This window comes from Aotus nancymaae, unplaced genomic scaffold (assembly GCF_030222135.1).
Source record: "Aotus nancymaae isolate 86718 unplaced genomic scaffold, 86718_ANA_hifiasm-v0.15.2.pri h1tg000040l, whole genome shotgun sequence".
NCBI lineage: Eukaryota > Metazoa > Chordata > Mammalia > Primates > Aotidae > Aotus > Aotus nancymaae.
In genome coordinates, this window is record NW_026988454.1 from 48,359,446 (window position 1) to 48,378,621 (window position 19,176).

The 19,176-nt window shown below is 36.2% G+C and overlaps 1 protein-coding gene across 1 annotated transcript in view; it reads left to right on the top strand.

Moving 5' to 3' along the window:
• MAN1A1 (mannosidase alpha class 1A member 1) overlaps positions 1-14,914 on the top strand; it is a 178,272-nt gene extending 163,358 nt beyond the window's left edge. Inside the window, exons 10-13 of the mRNA XM_012450064.2 lie at positions 1,949-2,168; positions 3,304-3,476; positions 11,642-11,757; positions 12,123-14,914. Coding sequence (XP_012305487.1) covers positions 1,949-2,168; positions 3,304-3,476; positions 11,642-11,757; positions 12,123-12,249 — 636 coding nt within the window. The 3' untranslated portion in view covers positions 12,250-14,914. The remainder of the gene's footprint in view (positions 1-1,948; positions 2,169-3,303; positions 3,477-11,641; positions 11,758-12,122) is intronic.
• The last annotated feature ends 4,262 nt before the right edge of the window (positions 14,915-19,176 follow it).

The window sequence follows — 19,176 nt, forward strand, 5'->3', positions numbered from 1 at the left end:
TCCTTCTTTGTATTTATTTACATTTTCCCATGGCCACACAAAACAATTTCTTTAAAAGTCTTGGAATTTCATTGTAGTTTTTTTTTGTTGTTTTTTGTTTGTTTGTTTGTTTTTCTTTTTTCCTAAGACAGAGTCTCTCTCTGTCGCCCAGGCTGGAGTACAGTGGCGCAATCTCGACTCACTGCAACCTCCGCCTCCCAGGTTCAAGCAATTATCCTGCCTCAGCCTCCTGAGCAGCTGGAACTACAGGCGTGTGCCACCATGCCCAGCTAATTTTTGGATTTTTAATAGAGACAGGGTTTCACCATGTTAGCCAGGATGGTCTCGATCTCCTGACCTTGTGATCTGCCCACCTTGGCCTCCCAAACTGCTGGGATTACAGGCGTGAGCCACCGCACCCGGCCTCGTTGTAGTTTGTATTAAGAGGTAGCAACTTGGTCTGAATCATGCCAGAAATATCGTACTTTATTTAGGATGCATAACAGGGTAATAATGTTTCTCTAATTCATGCTCAAAAGCTATTACTCTTGCCATGTAGAAAGAATAATTTCTTGGGTAATAAACAAGTATCTGCTTGAAGGACTTTATTGCAATTTGTGTTATAAGAAGTATAAATAGCTAAAATGTTCAGTTGCATAAAATAAGAATGAAATATTAATGTAATAACTAAACCATCAATAACATTAGCTTAACCACAGTTAATGAGCACAGTAATATGTTCATTTATTTCTTTGGTTTCATTTGTTTATTTCTAATAAAGGTAGGAAAGGTTTTAGCTTCTTATGTATTCATTTCATTCATTCTTCTCTATCACAGGTTTTTTTCTGTGCCTACTATTCCCAAATGTGCTTCCTAAAAAATCCCTCTTTTTTGATAGCAGTGTGCAGGTATAGACGCAGTCATATCCTTTTGCCTTTTGTGAAGTAATTGTGGGGCAGCAAGGAAAGCATTTTCTGTTAGAGTAATTGGAAATTAGCAATGCCAAGCACACTTTATTTTTGCTTTTTAAAATATAAGGCATGTTTTATTTCTCTGTCTAGTTTAAGAGAATACCAACAGACCTGGGATAGAAATAAAAGATGTTTTATATGTCATTTTTGTAAACATTGTCATTTCCCCCAAATATAAAGATTTTTAATTTTTAAAATACTAATGAATAATATTTATTCATTATATAGTAGCATGCTTTTTAATAGAATTATTAGGGAAGAACTTGATTCAAGTGTCACCACATTGGAGATATAAATGATAATTAGAAATGACTTTTATCAAGTGCCACTTGCAGTAGTAACTGCTTCATAAACAAAATCTGACAGAGTCCTCTCAGGAGATCCTGTTGTTCCCATTTATGGATTAGGATGCTGAGATTTAGGGATATAGTAAGCAAATTGTCAACTCCCACAAGTTACAGACAGTGTCAGAACTGGAATTAGAAGCCAAGTCTTCTGGCTCCAGAACACCTCCTCTTTGCCACTGTATTTTGTTATCGCTTCAAGCCTAGGGCAGTGAAAGGAAGAGTTCTGCCACCAGCCTGGATCCCATGCACAAATATGCTGTGCTCCCCATCCACCTTAGGGCCTGGGCTTTGTGTTATTTCACCGCTTGTGGAAATGAAAATGTACCAAATCAACTATTACCACTGCACCAGTGGCCTGTTTTGGGAAGGGGAAAGTTTTTGAATATGAGGAATATAAGTGTTTGGTCACAGAACCTAGCAAAACCAACTGTGCTGGCCCAGCAGTGTTAATTCTGACTAACCAAACTAATAAGGCATAAACTAGAGGGGAAAGACAGAAAGCAATAGCGTATAATTTCAGATTGAATGGATTTGTAACACCAAACTCAGATTGTGAGTTATGTTTTATTCTCTTTTTTTAATGGTTGAGGATATTTTTAATATAAATTTGAAAAGAGATTACAAAATATTAAAAATAAGTATTTTTTCCAGGCCATTGAGACTCATTTGATCCGCAAGTCTAGCAGTGGACTAACTTATATCGCAGAGTGGAAAGGGGGCCTCCTGGAGCACAAGATGGGCCACCTGACCTGCTTTGCAGGAGGCATGTTTGCACTCGGGGCTGATGGAGCTCCTGAAGGCCTGGCCCAACACTACCTTGAACTCGGCGCTGAAATTGCCCGTACCTGTCATGAATCATATAATAGAACATGTGAGTACCTGTTATTCTTCATTTGTAGTCTATTCCCACATGCTTTGATTTCATGCAGTTTTGTCATTGCTGCCATCAAAAGAGTATCCACTCTGCTTATGAAACTTAATGATCATGATTAATGATGGAACCAATCTGTCACAGATACTGAGGGATGATTGTACTTCGTAGTTTCATTTAAGCTATGTTTTTATTTTAAATGACAATGCTTTTCTACCTGAAAAATATTTACCCTGAGTTTGCCAGGAAACAAAAATCCAGGCAATAAAGGGTTAAAGCCAGCCTAATTTACTGACTTCTGCTTTTACCAATAACATTGGGCAAGGGTCTCTATCCCCCTGCAAAGAGAAACTTAGCATTTTATAAACCATTATTACTCTTCTTCACATCCCCCATGAAATAGATCATGAATCCCACTCCCTTCTTATAAAATAGGAATTTGAAACACAAAGTGTAAATAACTGGCCTTTTGTAACAAAATTACTTAGGATTGTCAATCACTAAGTTTTTGCCTAACTCAAATGATATTTCATGGTGCCTTGCACCTGCCTGGTGGGTGCTCAGTAAATGGTGGTTAAATGAAAAAAAAAAAAAAATTGTGCTATTTCCTAAAAGGGACTCTTTTAGATGAGTTTTACAATTTTTAAAGTATATGAATATTATATAGTACATGAAGTTTATAACTTTTTTAAAATGACTATTTTGACATATCTCTTCAATGTTGTTAAAGTACAGTCAGATCCTTGTATCCCTGAGTTCCACAACCACAGATCAGAAATGTTCCCCAAAAATGAATGGTTCTGTCTGTACTAAACATGTATAGACTTTTTGTTCTTTATTCCCTAAACAGTACAGTATAACACCTAGTTATATAACATTTACACTGTATTAAGGATTATAAGTAAACTCGAGGTGATTTAAAGTTTATGGGAGGATGTACCTAGGTTGTATGCAAATACTATGCCATTTTATATAAGGGACTCAAGGATCCGTGGATTTTGTTATCCTCAGAGGGTCCTGAACCAATCCCTCACAGATACTACGGGATGACTATACTTTCTAGTTTCATTTATGTTATAGACTCTAAGCACTGTCCAGGACAATAATCCTTATTCACTCATTCCATGTCCTTTAGTTATGAAGCTGGGACCAGAAGCTTTCAGATTTGATGGTGGTGTTGAAGCCATTGCTACAAGACAAAATGAAAAATACTACATCTTACGGCCTGAAGTTATAGAGACTTACATGTATATGTGGAGACTGACTCATGATCCAAAGTACAGGAAATGGGCCTGGGAAGCCGTAGAGGTGATGTTTTAATTTGCATGTTTCTTATAGATAAATGTCGAAGTAAAAAATGTTCAGCAATACCTATAAATCTAGCTTATCAACTTTTATATAATTTTTAAAGCTTCGACCAGGATTTTTTCCACTGAAGACTGTGTAATTTCATTGAAGTCATTTTATATCCCTCGCTTCAGCTTATACAACATTGATACAGATATACCTACTATTAGACTTAGATATTGAAGGAGATAACTAGAAAGGCATAGTCTAAACTTAAGTTCCCATGAATACAAAAATGATGATCTCTTAATCCCACCTAAGCGTTATTGGCAGCTCTGGGATAATCACTTCTGTCTGTTTCAGTAAACCACTATATGTTTTTTTCTGTCTATGGGCTTTAAAATACTAGTATATGCTTTTACTTAGAGTAAATAGCTAATTAGATCTAACTTTTAGAAAGCACTTATAGAAGATTTACTTTGTAGAGGATATTCCTTCACTAGTCTCAGGTTTCTTTGAGTCTCTTTAATCTTTCCATATGCCCAGTGTGTTGTTTTAATTGTCTTTCACCTCTTGGGTCTCTTCCAGTCGAGGATGGTATGTCTCCTTCCTAAACTAATCTAGTGAATGCTTTGTGTGCCGAATGCCTGAGGAAGCGCCCTGCAGGATATGCATCTAACAATGTCTGTCTAATTGTAAGAGTTATTATTCTGCAAGGAGTGGGAGGGAATTCAGGGGATAAGAACAAGTCAGTGCTTTAATTACACTCTCATTCTCTAGCACTCTTTTTTAGAAAGTTAGCTATCTTTAAAAACTGTCCATAAGGAATGACTTCTCTCAGGAAATCTAAAATGAATACTGCCTTTGGTAAAATTTAACTAATATCTTAGGAAGCCTTTGGTGAATCTTGCTTATTATCCTCTTCATTTAATATATGTCTTATCATTAATCATCAGTCATTTTAAATAACAGCAATTCTCTAGGCCTCTTTTGCGGTGGGGGCAGTGTAATTTCTTTTCATTTCTGGTTTTTTTCTCTGGAAAAAAATGTTAAAATTGAGGCTTTTCTAAGCTTTGGTGATAGGGAATTGTTTTGGTCTTCAATTGGCCAGCAAATGAATTGAGTATCGGTTTAAGTTGAGAATATCAGGAATAATGTATTCTTTCAAATCTAAAACACCATAATTGTGTAAGAAGCATCATCATTTTATATACTACTAAGAAAAATAACCAATAACATTATGCCATCCATTTTATAGATGTTAGAATGTGCAAAATGTATGGCAGAGAAGGGATCAAAAATAGAAAGTAAGCAAATCCGTATTGCTAGGTAGGCAGGATGCTTTGGTTTGCTTTGTTCTTCGAGGGGGGTTGGTTGTTTATGGGATTATAAGGTTGGTTTATGTGTTATGATTTTTATTTCTTGTCAACTCTTTGACCTAATATATGACCTGAAATCATTTCCCTGGGTCACAACAATGAGGTCTCCATTTTGGGGGTGCCCCCAGTAACCTTTGCTAGAACCTGAACTATAGTGGTGATCAAGTGCCATAGGATCTTGCATTTTTTAAACCACAAAAACCCAGGACTTAGAAGGCATGGCCTCGCTTTTCTCCCACTGTGTTACTCCCCTGTGGCCTCCTGTGTTTCAGCAGGAGCCCCACATGTGCTGGCACCTGCAGCACCTCCAGCACTTGGCTGTTCTGATGCATACTTGAGACCACAGCTGGAAACCATGTCAGGAAAAGAAGGTGGAAGAGCTTTTCCCTAACCAGCTGGCTGTGGTCTGGGAAGTGCTGGGGAGTTAATGGTTTTCAGCCAAGGAGGTTTTGGAGTTGATGGATAGCAGTCTCAGTCTTCTTTCTTTAAAGAATCATTCTGGAATGCATGCTACATGGTTCTTACAGGAGTGAGCCTCGTTGCACACAGTTGAAACTTAATATAATTTATTGGCCCTTCTGTCCCTGTTTTGCTCTTCCCGCTTGCCCACTTCCTGATGTCACCTCCCTGATAGACTTCCTGCATCCTGCGTCCAACCCTTGTCTCATGCTTTATTTTTAAGGAAACCCAAACTGAAACAGGGGGTCTTAAAAATCACCTCATCCAGCTTTCTACTTAAAGACAAGACTTCCCTCCATACCTTTGTAAGATAGCTCTTCCTCATCAATGCAAGGACTTCACAGCAAAGGGAGATGTATCACCTAATAAAGTAATTCATTTCAATTTTTAATGGTTGAAGGTGTTAGAAAGTTATTTATTTTGAAGCCACAATTTACAATGTTCTGTGTTCTGGGGGCGCCAGAGGAAAAAATCTCCCATCTACACTTCAGCTCCTCAATTATCTGAAGACAGCACGTTCTGCCAGCTCCTCCTTTCCTCATCCATCATTTCCTTTGATTTTCTTTTCCTGGCATGGTTTCCAGCTGTGGTCTTTTAGGACTGAGCAGTATGTCTCAAAAACCCTCTTCCTGTCTTTGCAGTGTGATTTTTCACAGCTTATGGTCCAACTTGTTCTTTTAGTAGATTTATGTTTAAATTTTTGAAAAATAAAACCATTTTTTTTAAAACAACAACAACAAACTGGCTTGTATTGAAATTACTTTCAGTGTTAGCTTCTCCATTAGCTGCTGTTGAGTCACGTCTTCTTTGCACTGTGCTTTGTTTCCCCCATACTTTCAGTTTGTAAAGTACTTGTAAGCCGTCTTCCTATCTTCTAACAAAAAGCACTCCCTTCCCAGCCTTCTTTCACTGATACATTTGAGAAACCTGCTTTCGATGTCTTAATTAAATTTCTAATAATAATGTCAAATAAGATATGAAAAGGTATATAATCCAGCAGTACAACACTAGAGTGTTCTTTTGTGGGTTAACAGCACTCCATTAATCACTGGTGTTCAAGCACTTGTGAGTCTGCCTGACAGAAACAATATTTAACTGATATTTCTTTTCCTTTTTCTCAAAAATGTCATGAAGGCCAGGCATGGTGGCTCAAGCCTGTAATCCCAACACTTTGGGAAGCCAAGGTGGGAGGATGGCTTGAGGATAGGAGTTTGAGATCAGCCTGGGCAACAAAATTTAAAAATTAGCCGGTCGTGGTGGCACACTTTTATAGTCCCTTCCTACTCAGAAGGCTGAGGAGGGAGGACCACTTGAGCCCAGGAGTTCAAGGTTAGGTTGAGCTAAGATCGCACCACTGCATCCCAGCCTGAACAATAGAGCGAGACTCTCTCGAAAATTAAAAAAAAAAAGAGAAACTGACAAATTCCTTCCAATTAAACATGATAAGTTACAGTATGAGCTTTATCAGAATATTAATTATATGTATATATTAACATAGATTATATAATGTCTCAGCTGATCTATGGTAAAGGATAAAGCCTTACATAGGGATTTGGGATTTTTTTGGCTTTAAGTGTTTTTTTGGTAGTTTCGGGTTTTGGGGTTTTGTTTTTTTGCACAGACATTTTTCTTTGGTCTTCTAACCTTTTCCACTCAGACATTTCAACTCTCAGAAAGTGACTTGTCTTCCTCCTTCCTCCTCCTGCCTCCTCAGGCTTCATCCTGTTTCCAGACTCTCTTTGATTTTTTCAAGGTGTCTGGTTCTCTGTGTTCTACCCTTGAGTTCAGACCACAGTCAAGTAGACAGCCTTACACTCCATGGATCAGCCATTTATATATGTGGTAGACAAGAGAATGCTCTTCTGTCCTCACAGCAATGCTTTCTGACTTACGATTTAACTCATGATGCTCACTATTTTCTTAGCTACCCCCCACTCCAAGTATAAAGTATAATCACTGGAGGGTCAGGTTTGTCTTTCATCCTTTGTTTAGAGCTCAAGTCACTGTAAGCATTCTCATATGCTGTTCTCTGCTACTAGCACATCCCAGTCAGTTAGGATCACTAATAATAGAAGCATTTACTCAAAACCAAGGTGGTCCCTATGCCTAGAGGCTGAGAGTCCCAAGAACAGATTGTAGTACAGTGATGATCTGGTTAGACTTTGCCATTCAAACACATGACAACTTCCACTGTTGAGATGCTGGTAGAATCAGGCTGTTATAAGGGCCCAGGAAAGCTACTTGTCCCGAGCTTCACATTCCTAAAGTCTTAAAATCTAGACTTTTGCTTAAGGGGAAAGGGGAGATTCTTTGGTGTTTTTTCTTTTTAACAAAAAAAAAAAAAAAAAATTTTAATTTACCAAAAGCTTCAAAAACTGAAAGTGGCTGGCACTCTCTAAACCTCCAAAAGCCCTTATTACTGTCTAAGCATTTCCTCCTCTTGTTTCATTCTCATGTACAACCCCATGTTGAGAAGAAAGATGCTGCCTGGGACATGGAGCTTCTGGGGCCACTGATAAGGGGGTCTCCAGCTGGAACTTGGCCCACCACTCAAAATTTTTGACTGTGTTCTTGAATACTGTAGTTTACCCCAAGAGGACTTGTGGGGAACAAGAATGAGAGGGTGAACTAGAAAGAAAGGTGATGGGCATTGTCCGCCCCAAAAGCAACTCCTCCTGTTAAACAAAATAAGGAGCTGAGAGCAGTTTCCATGGGGAGGAGGAGTGGCTATTTATCATGGCTGGCCTTCTCATTATCAAATCACCAAAAACCTCAAGGGAACAACTAAGAAAAGGTTTTTGTCTGGAAATGGGGTTTGCCATAAAAAGCTTGCCCGTTTTTTTCTAAATTCTGATTTTTTTTCCTTTTTTAAGCAAATAATTTTTGGCTCACTCTATCTAGTATTGACTCTTTATCAAAAAAAAGGAGTAAGGAAAAAATAATAGGACTTTAAAGTTTCTTTCTTCACGCTCATCCTCCATTTGACACACTGTCTGGAACTTAGAATTTAATCGAAGCATCTATTTTTAAGTTGATTGTTCTTATTTTCTTGGGGGCTTTTTAAAAGTATGAAATCATGAGGCATTTTCTTTATTTTCTTTACTCATGTGGCCTGCTGGTCAGATTTTCTTTAACCAGGTAATTAAATGCTTCTCCTCACAGTCCCTGCTCTCTCCCTTCTGTCCTCCAGCCCTGATGTGAAAAATCAATAACCTCATTATCGGTATCTGCAGATGGGAGCTGAGCTCTCAGTGCAACATCTCTGCTCTTGAGAATCCATGGCTGGCATTTGCTTTCTCTCGCCTCTCTTCTGAGCTCTACATTCTTAGAGCCTTGTTTTCCTCCAAAATCCTTTCTAGCCAGAGAAGATTTTTCTCAACTAATATGGCAAGATCTATGCCTTCCATCTTTTTGGTAGTTGGATTAAATGGAAGAAAAATGGGGTGCAATTATACATGTTAAAAAAAAAAAGAGGATGGAATTATGATTCATAGGAGAAAATTTAAAAATAAATGAAAAAATGACATGAGAAACTAAGAGTAAGTTTCTCTTGTTTCTATTTTCTTTATTTCACTATAAAATATCTTAGGGTTTTAGTCTTAAGCTTTGTTATTTTTGTCTAGAGTCAGTAAATTAGAACCAGATTGCAGATGGTAATTTTTGTACGATGGAAATTTTTATTTGACCACATAATTAATAGGATTAGTAGGATGTGATGAGCAGAAAATAACTTTCCTAGAGATGAATATGCCTGGTAACTAGCAGAGCCGCAAATGTAATTCCAAAATATAAACAGCACAAAAAATCAGCTCAAGATGAATTAAAGACTTAAACATAAGACCTGAAACCATAAAACTCCTGGGAGAAAACAAGGGGGGAAAAGCCCCTTGACATTGAGCTTGGCGATGATTTTTGGATTTGACCCCAAAACACAGGCAACAAAAGCAAACAAACACATGAAACTACATCAAACTAAAAAGTTCCCTACAGCAAAGGAAACAACTAAACAAATGGTGACAAAAATACGTGTAAACCATGTATCTGTAAGGTATTAATATCCAAAATATATAAGGAACTTACCATTCAGTAGCAGAAAAACAACCTAATTTTAAAATGGGCAAAGGATCTGAAGAGACATTTTTCCAAAGAAGACATATAGATGGCCAAAAGTGAAAGATGCTCAACATCACAAATCATCAGGGAACTGTAAATCAGAACAACAGTGAGATATCACCTCACACCTTTTTAAATGGCTGTTACCAAAAATTCAAGAGATAATCAGTGTTGGTGAGGATGCAGAATAAAGGGAACCTTTGTATACTCTTGGTGGCAATGAAAATTGATGCAGCCATTATAGAAAACAGAATGGAGGTTTCTCAAAAAATTAAAAATAGAGCTACCATATGATCCAGCAATCCTAATTCTCGAAGTATATCCACAGAAGATGAAATCAGTATCTCCAAGAGCAATGTGTCCTTCTGTGTTCATCGCAGCATGACTTACAATAGCCAGCATACAGAAACAACCTCAGTGTCCATCAGTGGACGAATAGAAATGTGGCTTATATACACGATGAAATATTACTCAGCCTTAAAAAAGAAGGAACTACTGCCATTTGTTACAACGTAGATGAACTTGGAGGACATTATGCTAAGTGAAATAAGCCAGCCACAAAAACGAACACTGTATGATCTCACTTATATGTGGAATCATTTTTAAACAGTTGGACTCATAGAAGCAGAGAGTAGAATGGTGGTTACTAGGGACTTGGAGATGGAGAAAAGGAGAAATAATTGGTCAAAGGGTATGAATTTTCACTTAATATAAGATAAGTGAGTTCTGGAGACTTAATGTATAGCATGGTGACTACAGTTAGTAATAATATATGGATAAATCTCAAGGGTTCTCAGCACACACATGAAAGTATTTAAGATGTGGGGTGATGGATATGTTGATTAGCTTGATTGTGGTAATCATTTCACAGTGTTTACATATGTATATCAAAACATCATGTTGTACACCTTAAAATACATACAATTTTTATTTGTCATATGTTGATAAAGCTGCAAAAAAGTTAAAGAAAAATAGAAACAAATAAAGAAAGTGGGCTCTGGAAAGGGAAAAGAAAACAAAAACAGCCAACTTAGTGGTAACCAACAAAATGGAAGGCAGATTAGTCTAGGTTGCTACCCAAATGTTCATCCTCACACTGCCCAACCCATCTCTTTTCCAAATATTCATTAAGTTCAGACAACTACAGAAAGGTAGGATCATTTCTCTCTAGAGACTTGTCAGTGGGGTCATCCCATCTTCTTCCGTACTAGACTAAAGACATGTTTTTTAGGAATAGATCCCAGCCACATGTCTCTCGCTGTCTTTCATTTTCTTCTTTTAGCTCTGTTACCAATATCACTGATTAGTACCCTACAATCAATTTTCAAAAAATCAGATATTCTGATTATAGTAACAGTATTCTAATTTTGCTCCAGTACAGTTTCTCAGCCAGTGGTTTATGATCCCAGTCGACATTAGCAATCTCTCTAAACTAGGGATCAGCAAACTCTTTCTGTTAAAAGCCAGACAATATCAGGCTTGGGGGCCATCCAGACAGTCTCTGTTGCATCTACTTAGCTCTGTCATTGTAGTACAAAAGCAGCCACAGGCAATATTTAAACAATATGACTGTGGTTTAATAAAAGTTTATTTACAAAAATAAACACTGGACTGCATTTAGCCTACAGTCCATACTTTGCTAAACCCTGCTCTAGACCATAGGAGGAAATGGTAAAACAGTGAAAAATTGTTCCAAAACTAAAGGTAGAAGTGTTTCAAATTAGGTAAGATATGTTGTCCATATGTTCTATGACTTCATTTTTAATTTACATTTAGTTTATGGTTTTAAATTTTTTTATCTAAAATTCTAACAAACTTTCATTTAATTTGAATCCAATTTTTAAAAAATAAATTTTGGCTGGGCACAGTGGCTCATGCCTGTAATCCCAGTTCTTTGGGAGGTGGAGGCAGGCAGATCACTTGAGCCCAGGAGTTTGAGACCAGCATGGGCAACATGGCAAAAGCCCATCTCTACAAAAAATTAGCTGGGTGGGGTGGCACATGCCTGTTGTCCTGGCTACTTGGGAGGCTAAGGCAGAGAATCACCTGAGCCCAAGAGGTAGAGACTACAGTGAGCCATGATGGTGCCACTGTACTCCACCCAGGCAACAGAGTGAGACCTTGTCTCAAAAAAATAAAAATAAGTTTTATCTGAACTTGGCAATCTAATAATAAAAATTAGTGACAATCAGTTTACTAAATTGTGACCATTTTTTTCCCTCCTTTGTAATTTAGGCCTTGGAAAGCCATTGCAGAGTGAACGGAGGCTATTCAGGCCTAAGGGATGTTTACCTTCTTCATGAGAGTTATGATGATGTGCAGCAGAGTTTCTTCTTGGCAGAGACACTGAAGTAGGTGAAAATTATTCTAAAACCATGTGGCTAAGGTACTTGGACAGATCTTTGTAGACATCTTTATCATGAACACATTCAAGTAGTGTCAAGTATGACTGATTGAGAATATCAGGCATGGCTATAATTGCAGGCGTATTCTCAGTTACTAGGTTCAGTGACTTGGTACTACTAACACCAAAGCACTGAGTAGCTTCTTTACCCCATGTTAATGAGTGTAACCCCTCAGGGTTTTGATATATTTGACTCTCATCCATGTTTCTCAGTAAGATAAATGGAGACATTGATGTGGTTTTGCTGTGTGTTTGTGTTTTCACTGCCTGTCTAGTCTCTTGGGCCTCATCTACTTATGTTTCTCTCACCAGATATTTGTACGTAATATTTTCTGACGATGATCTTCTTCCACTGGAGCATTGGATCTTCAATACCGAGGCACATCTTCTCCCTGTCCTCCCTACAGATAAAAAGGAAGTTGAACTCAAAGAGGAATAAAACGACATCTTGTATTTTATTCCGCTCCATTCCCTTCACTGCATACCTTAATAATTCCTTTTCTGGTAATCAGGCACGTGATGAACTTTTATTAATAGGTCTGTGATTATTCTAAGGTCTTAAATTGTTTTGCAGTCTTTTATGTTTATTATCATAAGTATAGATGGGCCTAAATTCCTTATCATATCCTTTATTATTCAGCCAGTGTATCCACCAGTTTTTTTATGTTTTTAAGTAACCTATTATCTCTGAAGTTCATGAAGCTGTAATACCGTTTTTATTAAACTGAATAGAATGGTATAGCAATGACCTCTTAATTACAATTTGATTTGACTGCAAAACTTTTTCCTCCTCTATGAGGAGATGATGTCTGCTTTAAGCTGTAATGTTTTGCCATGTTGCAAAAAGCCATAATAATAAATTAAGTATTAAAAAAGCTTTTTCCTTTTCAACTTCATGTTAATCTGGTTTGTCTATCCACCAGAGACAGATCTTCTAACTGTGACAGCCTCCTTATGCAGGTCTATCATTATTTGATAGAATGTCTTCTAAAATACTTCACTCACATTGTAATTCAAATTAGAAAGTCATTCCAAAAGGATCATCTCATGTTGACCTCATTTCATTGGAACTGCAGTGTATTTGTGTTGGTTAATTATATTAGCATTTTCTATTTTGTAAATGTGTTATTTAATTTTACTTGAAATGCTCTATGTCATTTCTGGATTACGTACTGGTTAATTTCTTCCATTCCCTACTACACAGAGAGGTGAGCTCTCAAATTTTGCAGAGCTCTGCTATCACTGAATTACATTTTTCTAAAGAAAATAGTATTACTTAATGGATTAGCTTTTGGGTTTAACTGAATATATGAAGAAATTGGGTCTCTCTGAAGAGAGGGTATTTCATATGGCTTTTGGTTCATCTGTTTGTATTTCATCTTCATTTTTTTTCTTGAGAAAATAAAGCATTCTATTTGGTTCAGATTTCTCAGTTTTGAAAAAGACTTGTATCTCAAATGTAGTAAATTATAGAGCAACTAAAATTTCATTTCAGTTTGTGAAAACAGGATTTGATTCTGAAAGAAGCTTTGCCAATCTTATTTATTCATGATCAATCAAGGAAAACCTAATAAATTTTTAGGCCAAATAAGAATATAGCATATTTAGTATGGTTATATTCAACATAGAGATCACAACCTAGAAGAAATATAAAGAAATGGCCACTCCCAATCCCCCACAGTCCTGGAGTAGATCAAATTCAATACATAATACTTTTAAACATTAAGTTTTGAAATAGGAATGATTTTCTCAAGAATAGATTTGGTGATACCTTCTGTTTATTTACATTGGCTCACTATATATTCATATATATTTATGTAGATATAGCTAGCTATTTCCATGAAAGGGCTAATATGATGCATATACTGAAGTGCAAAGACTTTGACCATATGAATTTTCAACCTACAATGGTCAGAAAGATCAGTGCAACCGCGTGGATTTGGCTGAAGCATATGAAATTGCTGCATTTTTAGTTTAAAAACTGTCAGCAGTTTCATATGGTTCCACCTAGTATTATTGAAGACAATTGTTTTCTTAGATATCAATAGAGTTCATAGTTTTAGTTATTTTAGCTTTTGAAAGTGTTTTAAAGATTTCCTTTAACTGACAGGACCATCTTTGTGACCTTTTTTCTGTTTTTCAACATCATACATTGGTATATGTCAAAGAATAAATTAGTAAAATTAGTAAATGTAAGAGTCTTTAGTACATCATTATTTCCATGCTAATGTGTCTCTGTGATCCAGAATAACTTCTCCCACTCATATCTTCAGTTCAGCTAATGAAATGAATGGATAGCAAGAGCCCTTGGTTCCCAAGACTTCAAGGCAAAATATTAAGAATTATTGCCAAAATTGGGCCACATGTATTAAGATTATAATGTTTGTATAAATGTCCTTGAACTTGCAATTTAAATTAACTCATTTTCTTTTCAAGTTGATTTGAAAGAGCACAAAGCTGATAAGTATTTCTGCAGCAGATAGAGTATTAAAATCAGGTTGTATGTACACACTGCACTGTAAGGTACCTTGGTATCCTGGTGTGAACAGACAAGAAGCTGTACTATATGTTGCCCTGTCAATGGCAACAATGAAATTTTTTCAGTTCTAGAACTTGGATTTTTTTTAACAAAAGTCCCAAAACACCAAAAATGTAAACAAGATAAGAGATTAATATTATAGTGATATAATTTAATTAAAATTATATTTTGGGTTAATTTTAACAACTGAATCTTTAAGTAGAAACTTACTTTCAACAAAGTTGTGCGGTTAAATTTATATATATATTCACATACTGAAAGATGAACAGTTAAAATAGCACTTAATTTTGTGTTTATGCAATATGTCTTGATATACTTTGCAATTAATATTATACATGTAAGTTGTATGTCAGTTTACAGAAATCAATGACTTGTCATAATGTTTTCATGAGCTACACATTTTGTACATTATTTTTGATTTGTATATAAATCCATTCTGTCATTTTCAACTTTATATATAAATCTCCAATGTTATGGGAAACATAATAGATTGACACATAATTTTTTAAAATTATATTTGTAAAATTTCTCTATTGTGAATAAAGTCTTTTAATATATCTCCTCATTTGTTATATTTTTCTCCTTTTTAGTAGGCTTCTGTATATTTAAGGGGTGAGGGCATTCAGTTCCAAATAGAAATATTAGATCCTAGCAGCAATTCCATACCACACCTTGACAAGGATCTTGACAAAGAAACATTTCCCTTGCATTGCACATAAAAACTTTTGCATTGCACATCATTTTGCGTATACAGTACTTGGGTAATCAAATAACCATTATTAAGGATCTAATATGTGTTCAACACCAGGACACAGAGGCTAGAAGTTTTGGTATCAGAAATAGCACAAAGTATGATCTCTGTTCATAAATTTACAATGCAGTTAAGAAAATTAGACTAACCCCACCCTACCCCTGAAAACAAGGCAAAAATAGCATTTAGTTGTGTTAAATTACAAGCCAAAATTCTATAGAAGTTCATGAAAACAGGAGATCCATAGGATTTGACTCGTCTAAGAGGCTTAATAGAAAGAGGAGAACTTAGCTATAGATCCTCCAAAATTTTTGAAAAAGCCTGGGCTCTAAATTCTTCAAATTCATACTGTATTTTCTTAGAATGCTTCACATATTTTGGTTGCTGTTGCCACTGCCTGGAACTCTTTGTAGCTCATTCTTCACTTTATCAGATCTCTGCATAATTGCCACCTTATTAGAATGACTTCTTTGACCAATCAGTATAAAATTCTCTCCACCTTTTGTCCCCTGCCCTATTTTATTTTCTACTTAGCATTTGTTATAAATTTATGTCTTTCTAACCCCTTAGTATTAAACCCCAGGAGAATAGACACTTTAATTGGCATTCCCCCCCTTTCTATGTCTAATGCTGAGAGCAACATCAGGCACTTGATGTAGTACACAATTAAGTGAAAAAGTGCATGAGTTAGGAAACTCTATCTTATACTCATAGTCTTTGCTACAACTATTTGCAAATGTCTTTTAATAAGCAGTAATTTTTTTTTTTTTTTTTTTTTTTTTTTTTTTTTGAGATGGAGTCTTGCTCTGTCACCAGGCTGCAGTGCAGTGGCATGATCTCAACTCACTGCAATCTCCACCTCCTGGGTTCAAGTGATTCTCCTGCCTCAGCCTCCCAAGTAGCTGGGACTACAGGCGTGCACCACCATGCCCAGCTAATTTTTGTATTTTTAGTAAAGACAGGGTTTCACCATGTTGGCCAGGATGGTCTCGATCTCCTGACCTCGTGATCCACCCACCCCAGCTTCCCAAAGTGCTGTGATTACAGGCATGAGCCACCACACCTGGCCTACCAGTACACTTTTTAAAAAAATATTGAAGTACATGTTTGTGACTAGAATCAATTCTTAATCAACAGGTTATTTTTAAACTACTTACATCATGTAAAATAAAAAAGTAAGGCATGACTCCTCCAATAGAGTTTTTTCAGTATTCAACAGCCCATTATTGTTTTATGTGACTTAATGTCACAGTCCCTGCCTTCTAAGTTAAAAAGCAAAAAATGATTACAACAGCACCAAGCAAAGAAATTAGCTTATTACCTAACAGAAAGTTAGTCAAATGGGAGCCTTCTGAATTAAATTATTGCTAACACAAATGATGTTGGTTGTGTTTATGTTGTTGGTGACAGAATTATTAAAATTTATTCTAAGCATGATTTTTATGTCTACTAATCAGCCATCAACACAGAGATGGCAGCTTGGCAACCAGTCCATCTAATGACTGACAATGATATGTAGACACTTGCTTAAAAAGTTTTTCAAGGTTACAAGATAAAATCTCTTACATTTGAGTATAGAGCTTATATATCTAATTGCCATCCCAGGCTCCCTACCTTGTGGCTGAAGAGTGAGGGCAGGGAGGGGAATCTTATCTAACTTTTTAACTGATTTTATGGCCTGAAGGCTGCTTTCTAGTTTTTCCAGGCTCATTCCATCCTCCACACTAGCCAATACATGAGTCACAGTTTTCAAGAAATATTTGCCAGACATCAGATACACATTTAAAGTATTGGAACTACAGGGGAATCTAGACAGCATTTAATCCAACTGTCATTTTAAATATGAGGAAATGGGGATTTTCCCAACAGGAACTGTTTTTCTGTCCTTCCTCTGTGCTGCCAGACACGGGAATATGATAGGACTTCATGCTAATTCTAAAAATACAAAAAAATTAGCCAGGCATGGTGGCACATGCCTGTAATCCCAGTTACTCAGGAGGCTGAGACAAGAGAATCACTTGAGCTCAGGAGGCGGAGGTTGCAGTAAGCCAAGATCACACTACTGCACTCCAGCCTGAGTGACAGAACCAGACTCCACCTCAAAAAAAAAAAGCCTTATATGAGAGCTTATGTTATTTCCAACCAGCCACTCCAAAATAAAGGTATAAATTAAGAATTCACCCTTAGAAATTGTTCTACTGCTGTGTTTCTTTCTCCAGATGTGGGCTACAGTTTACCTAATTCAAATCTTGGGTAAGGCTTGTTAAAATGCAGATTTCAAAGCCTTCCCCCAAATTTAATAAATCAAAATTGTGATGGGGCCCTGGAATGTCCATGTTTAGTCCTTTCTGTTATTCCTACACACACTAAAGTTGAAAACAACAATTTTAAATTATAGGTAGATGGAAATCCCAAGACTATCAGAACAATTAGTGAGTTAAGTAGCAAGTCATGACAAGAATATGTAACTTTTCCTGTATTTTTGTCTCTACCTCAAGTTTTAAGTACAACCTGATGTAACTTTGGTCACTTTGAAAACATAAATTCTTCCTTTTTTACAAAAGCATTAGTGAGCAATAAGCCATACACCTAAATCTTTTAGAAACATATTCACACTAGATTCTTAAACATCATTCTTTAATATTTTGGAGAAGTCTCAAAAATATTAACTTCAATCATTCTTGTTTTTATTCAGCGATTGTTTTATTTGCTTTCTTCTCCCAATAAGTCCATTTTTAAGTCATTTTTCAAATTGTTTCTACTGTTCTTGTTGATTTTAATATGACTATCACTTGCACAGACTACATGGAATTTCTAGTTTGGCTATATGTCATGTAAATGCATAAAATGTTCTTGGAAATAACCTCTGAAAAATACCTTCATTTCCCCCGCCCACGTTTTTACATTCATTGCTATGCTAATTGTCAAAGATTTGTTGGCTTGCCATTATTATGATCACTTTGAGTCCCCTTAAAACATGCCATTACTTACAGAATAAATTAACTTAAATGTGTATCACAGATCCATTTAATTCCCCAGTGAATGAAAATTACCATGAAACATTAGAAAACAGTGATAGATGTATAGTTTTTATAAACTTTTACACCTACCGGAATATTTTGGCCTTAGGTTACGAGCACTTACTAATTCACAATTCTGCAAACAGGGCCATAAAATGCACTGCTTTTCAAATAGTATTTTCCAAAATGACTGGCACCTGAGAGTTTTATTTTTTGTTTTTTATTTTGTTTCATTTTGTTTTGTTTTGGTTAACTCTCCTAGGAGAAACAGGTGAATGATCACAATTCACAAAATCTTTGGGAACTTTATTCCTGACTTTCCAACTCTTGGCATTCTTTGTGGAAAATAGAAACACATAATCACCTTGCAGAACCGGGATGGGAGGTTCCATAACAACCTCTTGAGGCAGGCACGTGCTATTGGTTCCCTTTCATGTATGTGACAGCTTTGGCTAGTTTTTTTTTTTTTTTTTTTTTTTTGAAAGAAAGAAAGAAAGAAAAATGAAGAAGAGGAAGAAAAAGGAAGAGAAAGAGAGAGAGAGAATGGGAGTATTGCTTTCTTGCCCAGGCTAGAATGCATTTTAGTAATGGGTATTGAAAACCTCTTTTATACCAATAATTATACTTGATGTAGACAGGAAGGAATAAGGGAAGAAAATAACAAACAAGCAGCCAACCAATATTTCATTTAAACCTATGAAATGCTATGCGATTACTGAGGAGTGATTTACTTCCAATTATGTAGTCACTTTTGGAATAGGTGTGAGGTGGTAATGTATGTTTTGTGTATTTGAAGTGGAAAGTTCTGTAAATGTTTATTAAGTTTATTTGTTCCGGGTCTGAGTTCAAGTCCTGAATATCCTTGTTAATTTTCTGTCTCGTTGATCTATAAAATCATTAGCTCTTCTTGTTACATTGATCCTTTTGCCATTATATAATGTCCTTCTTTGCCTCTTTTGCTCTTTGTTGCTTTAAAGTCTACTTTATGAGAGGCGAGAATTGCATCTCCTGCTTTTTGTTTATTTGTTTATTTTTACTCTCTGTTTGGTTGGTAAA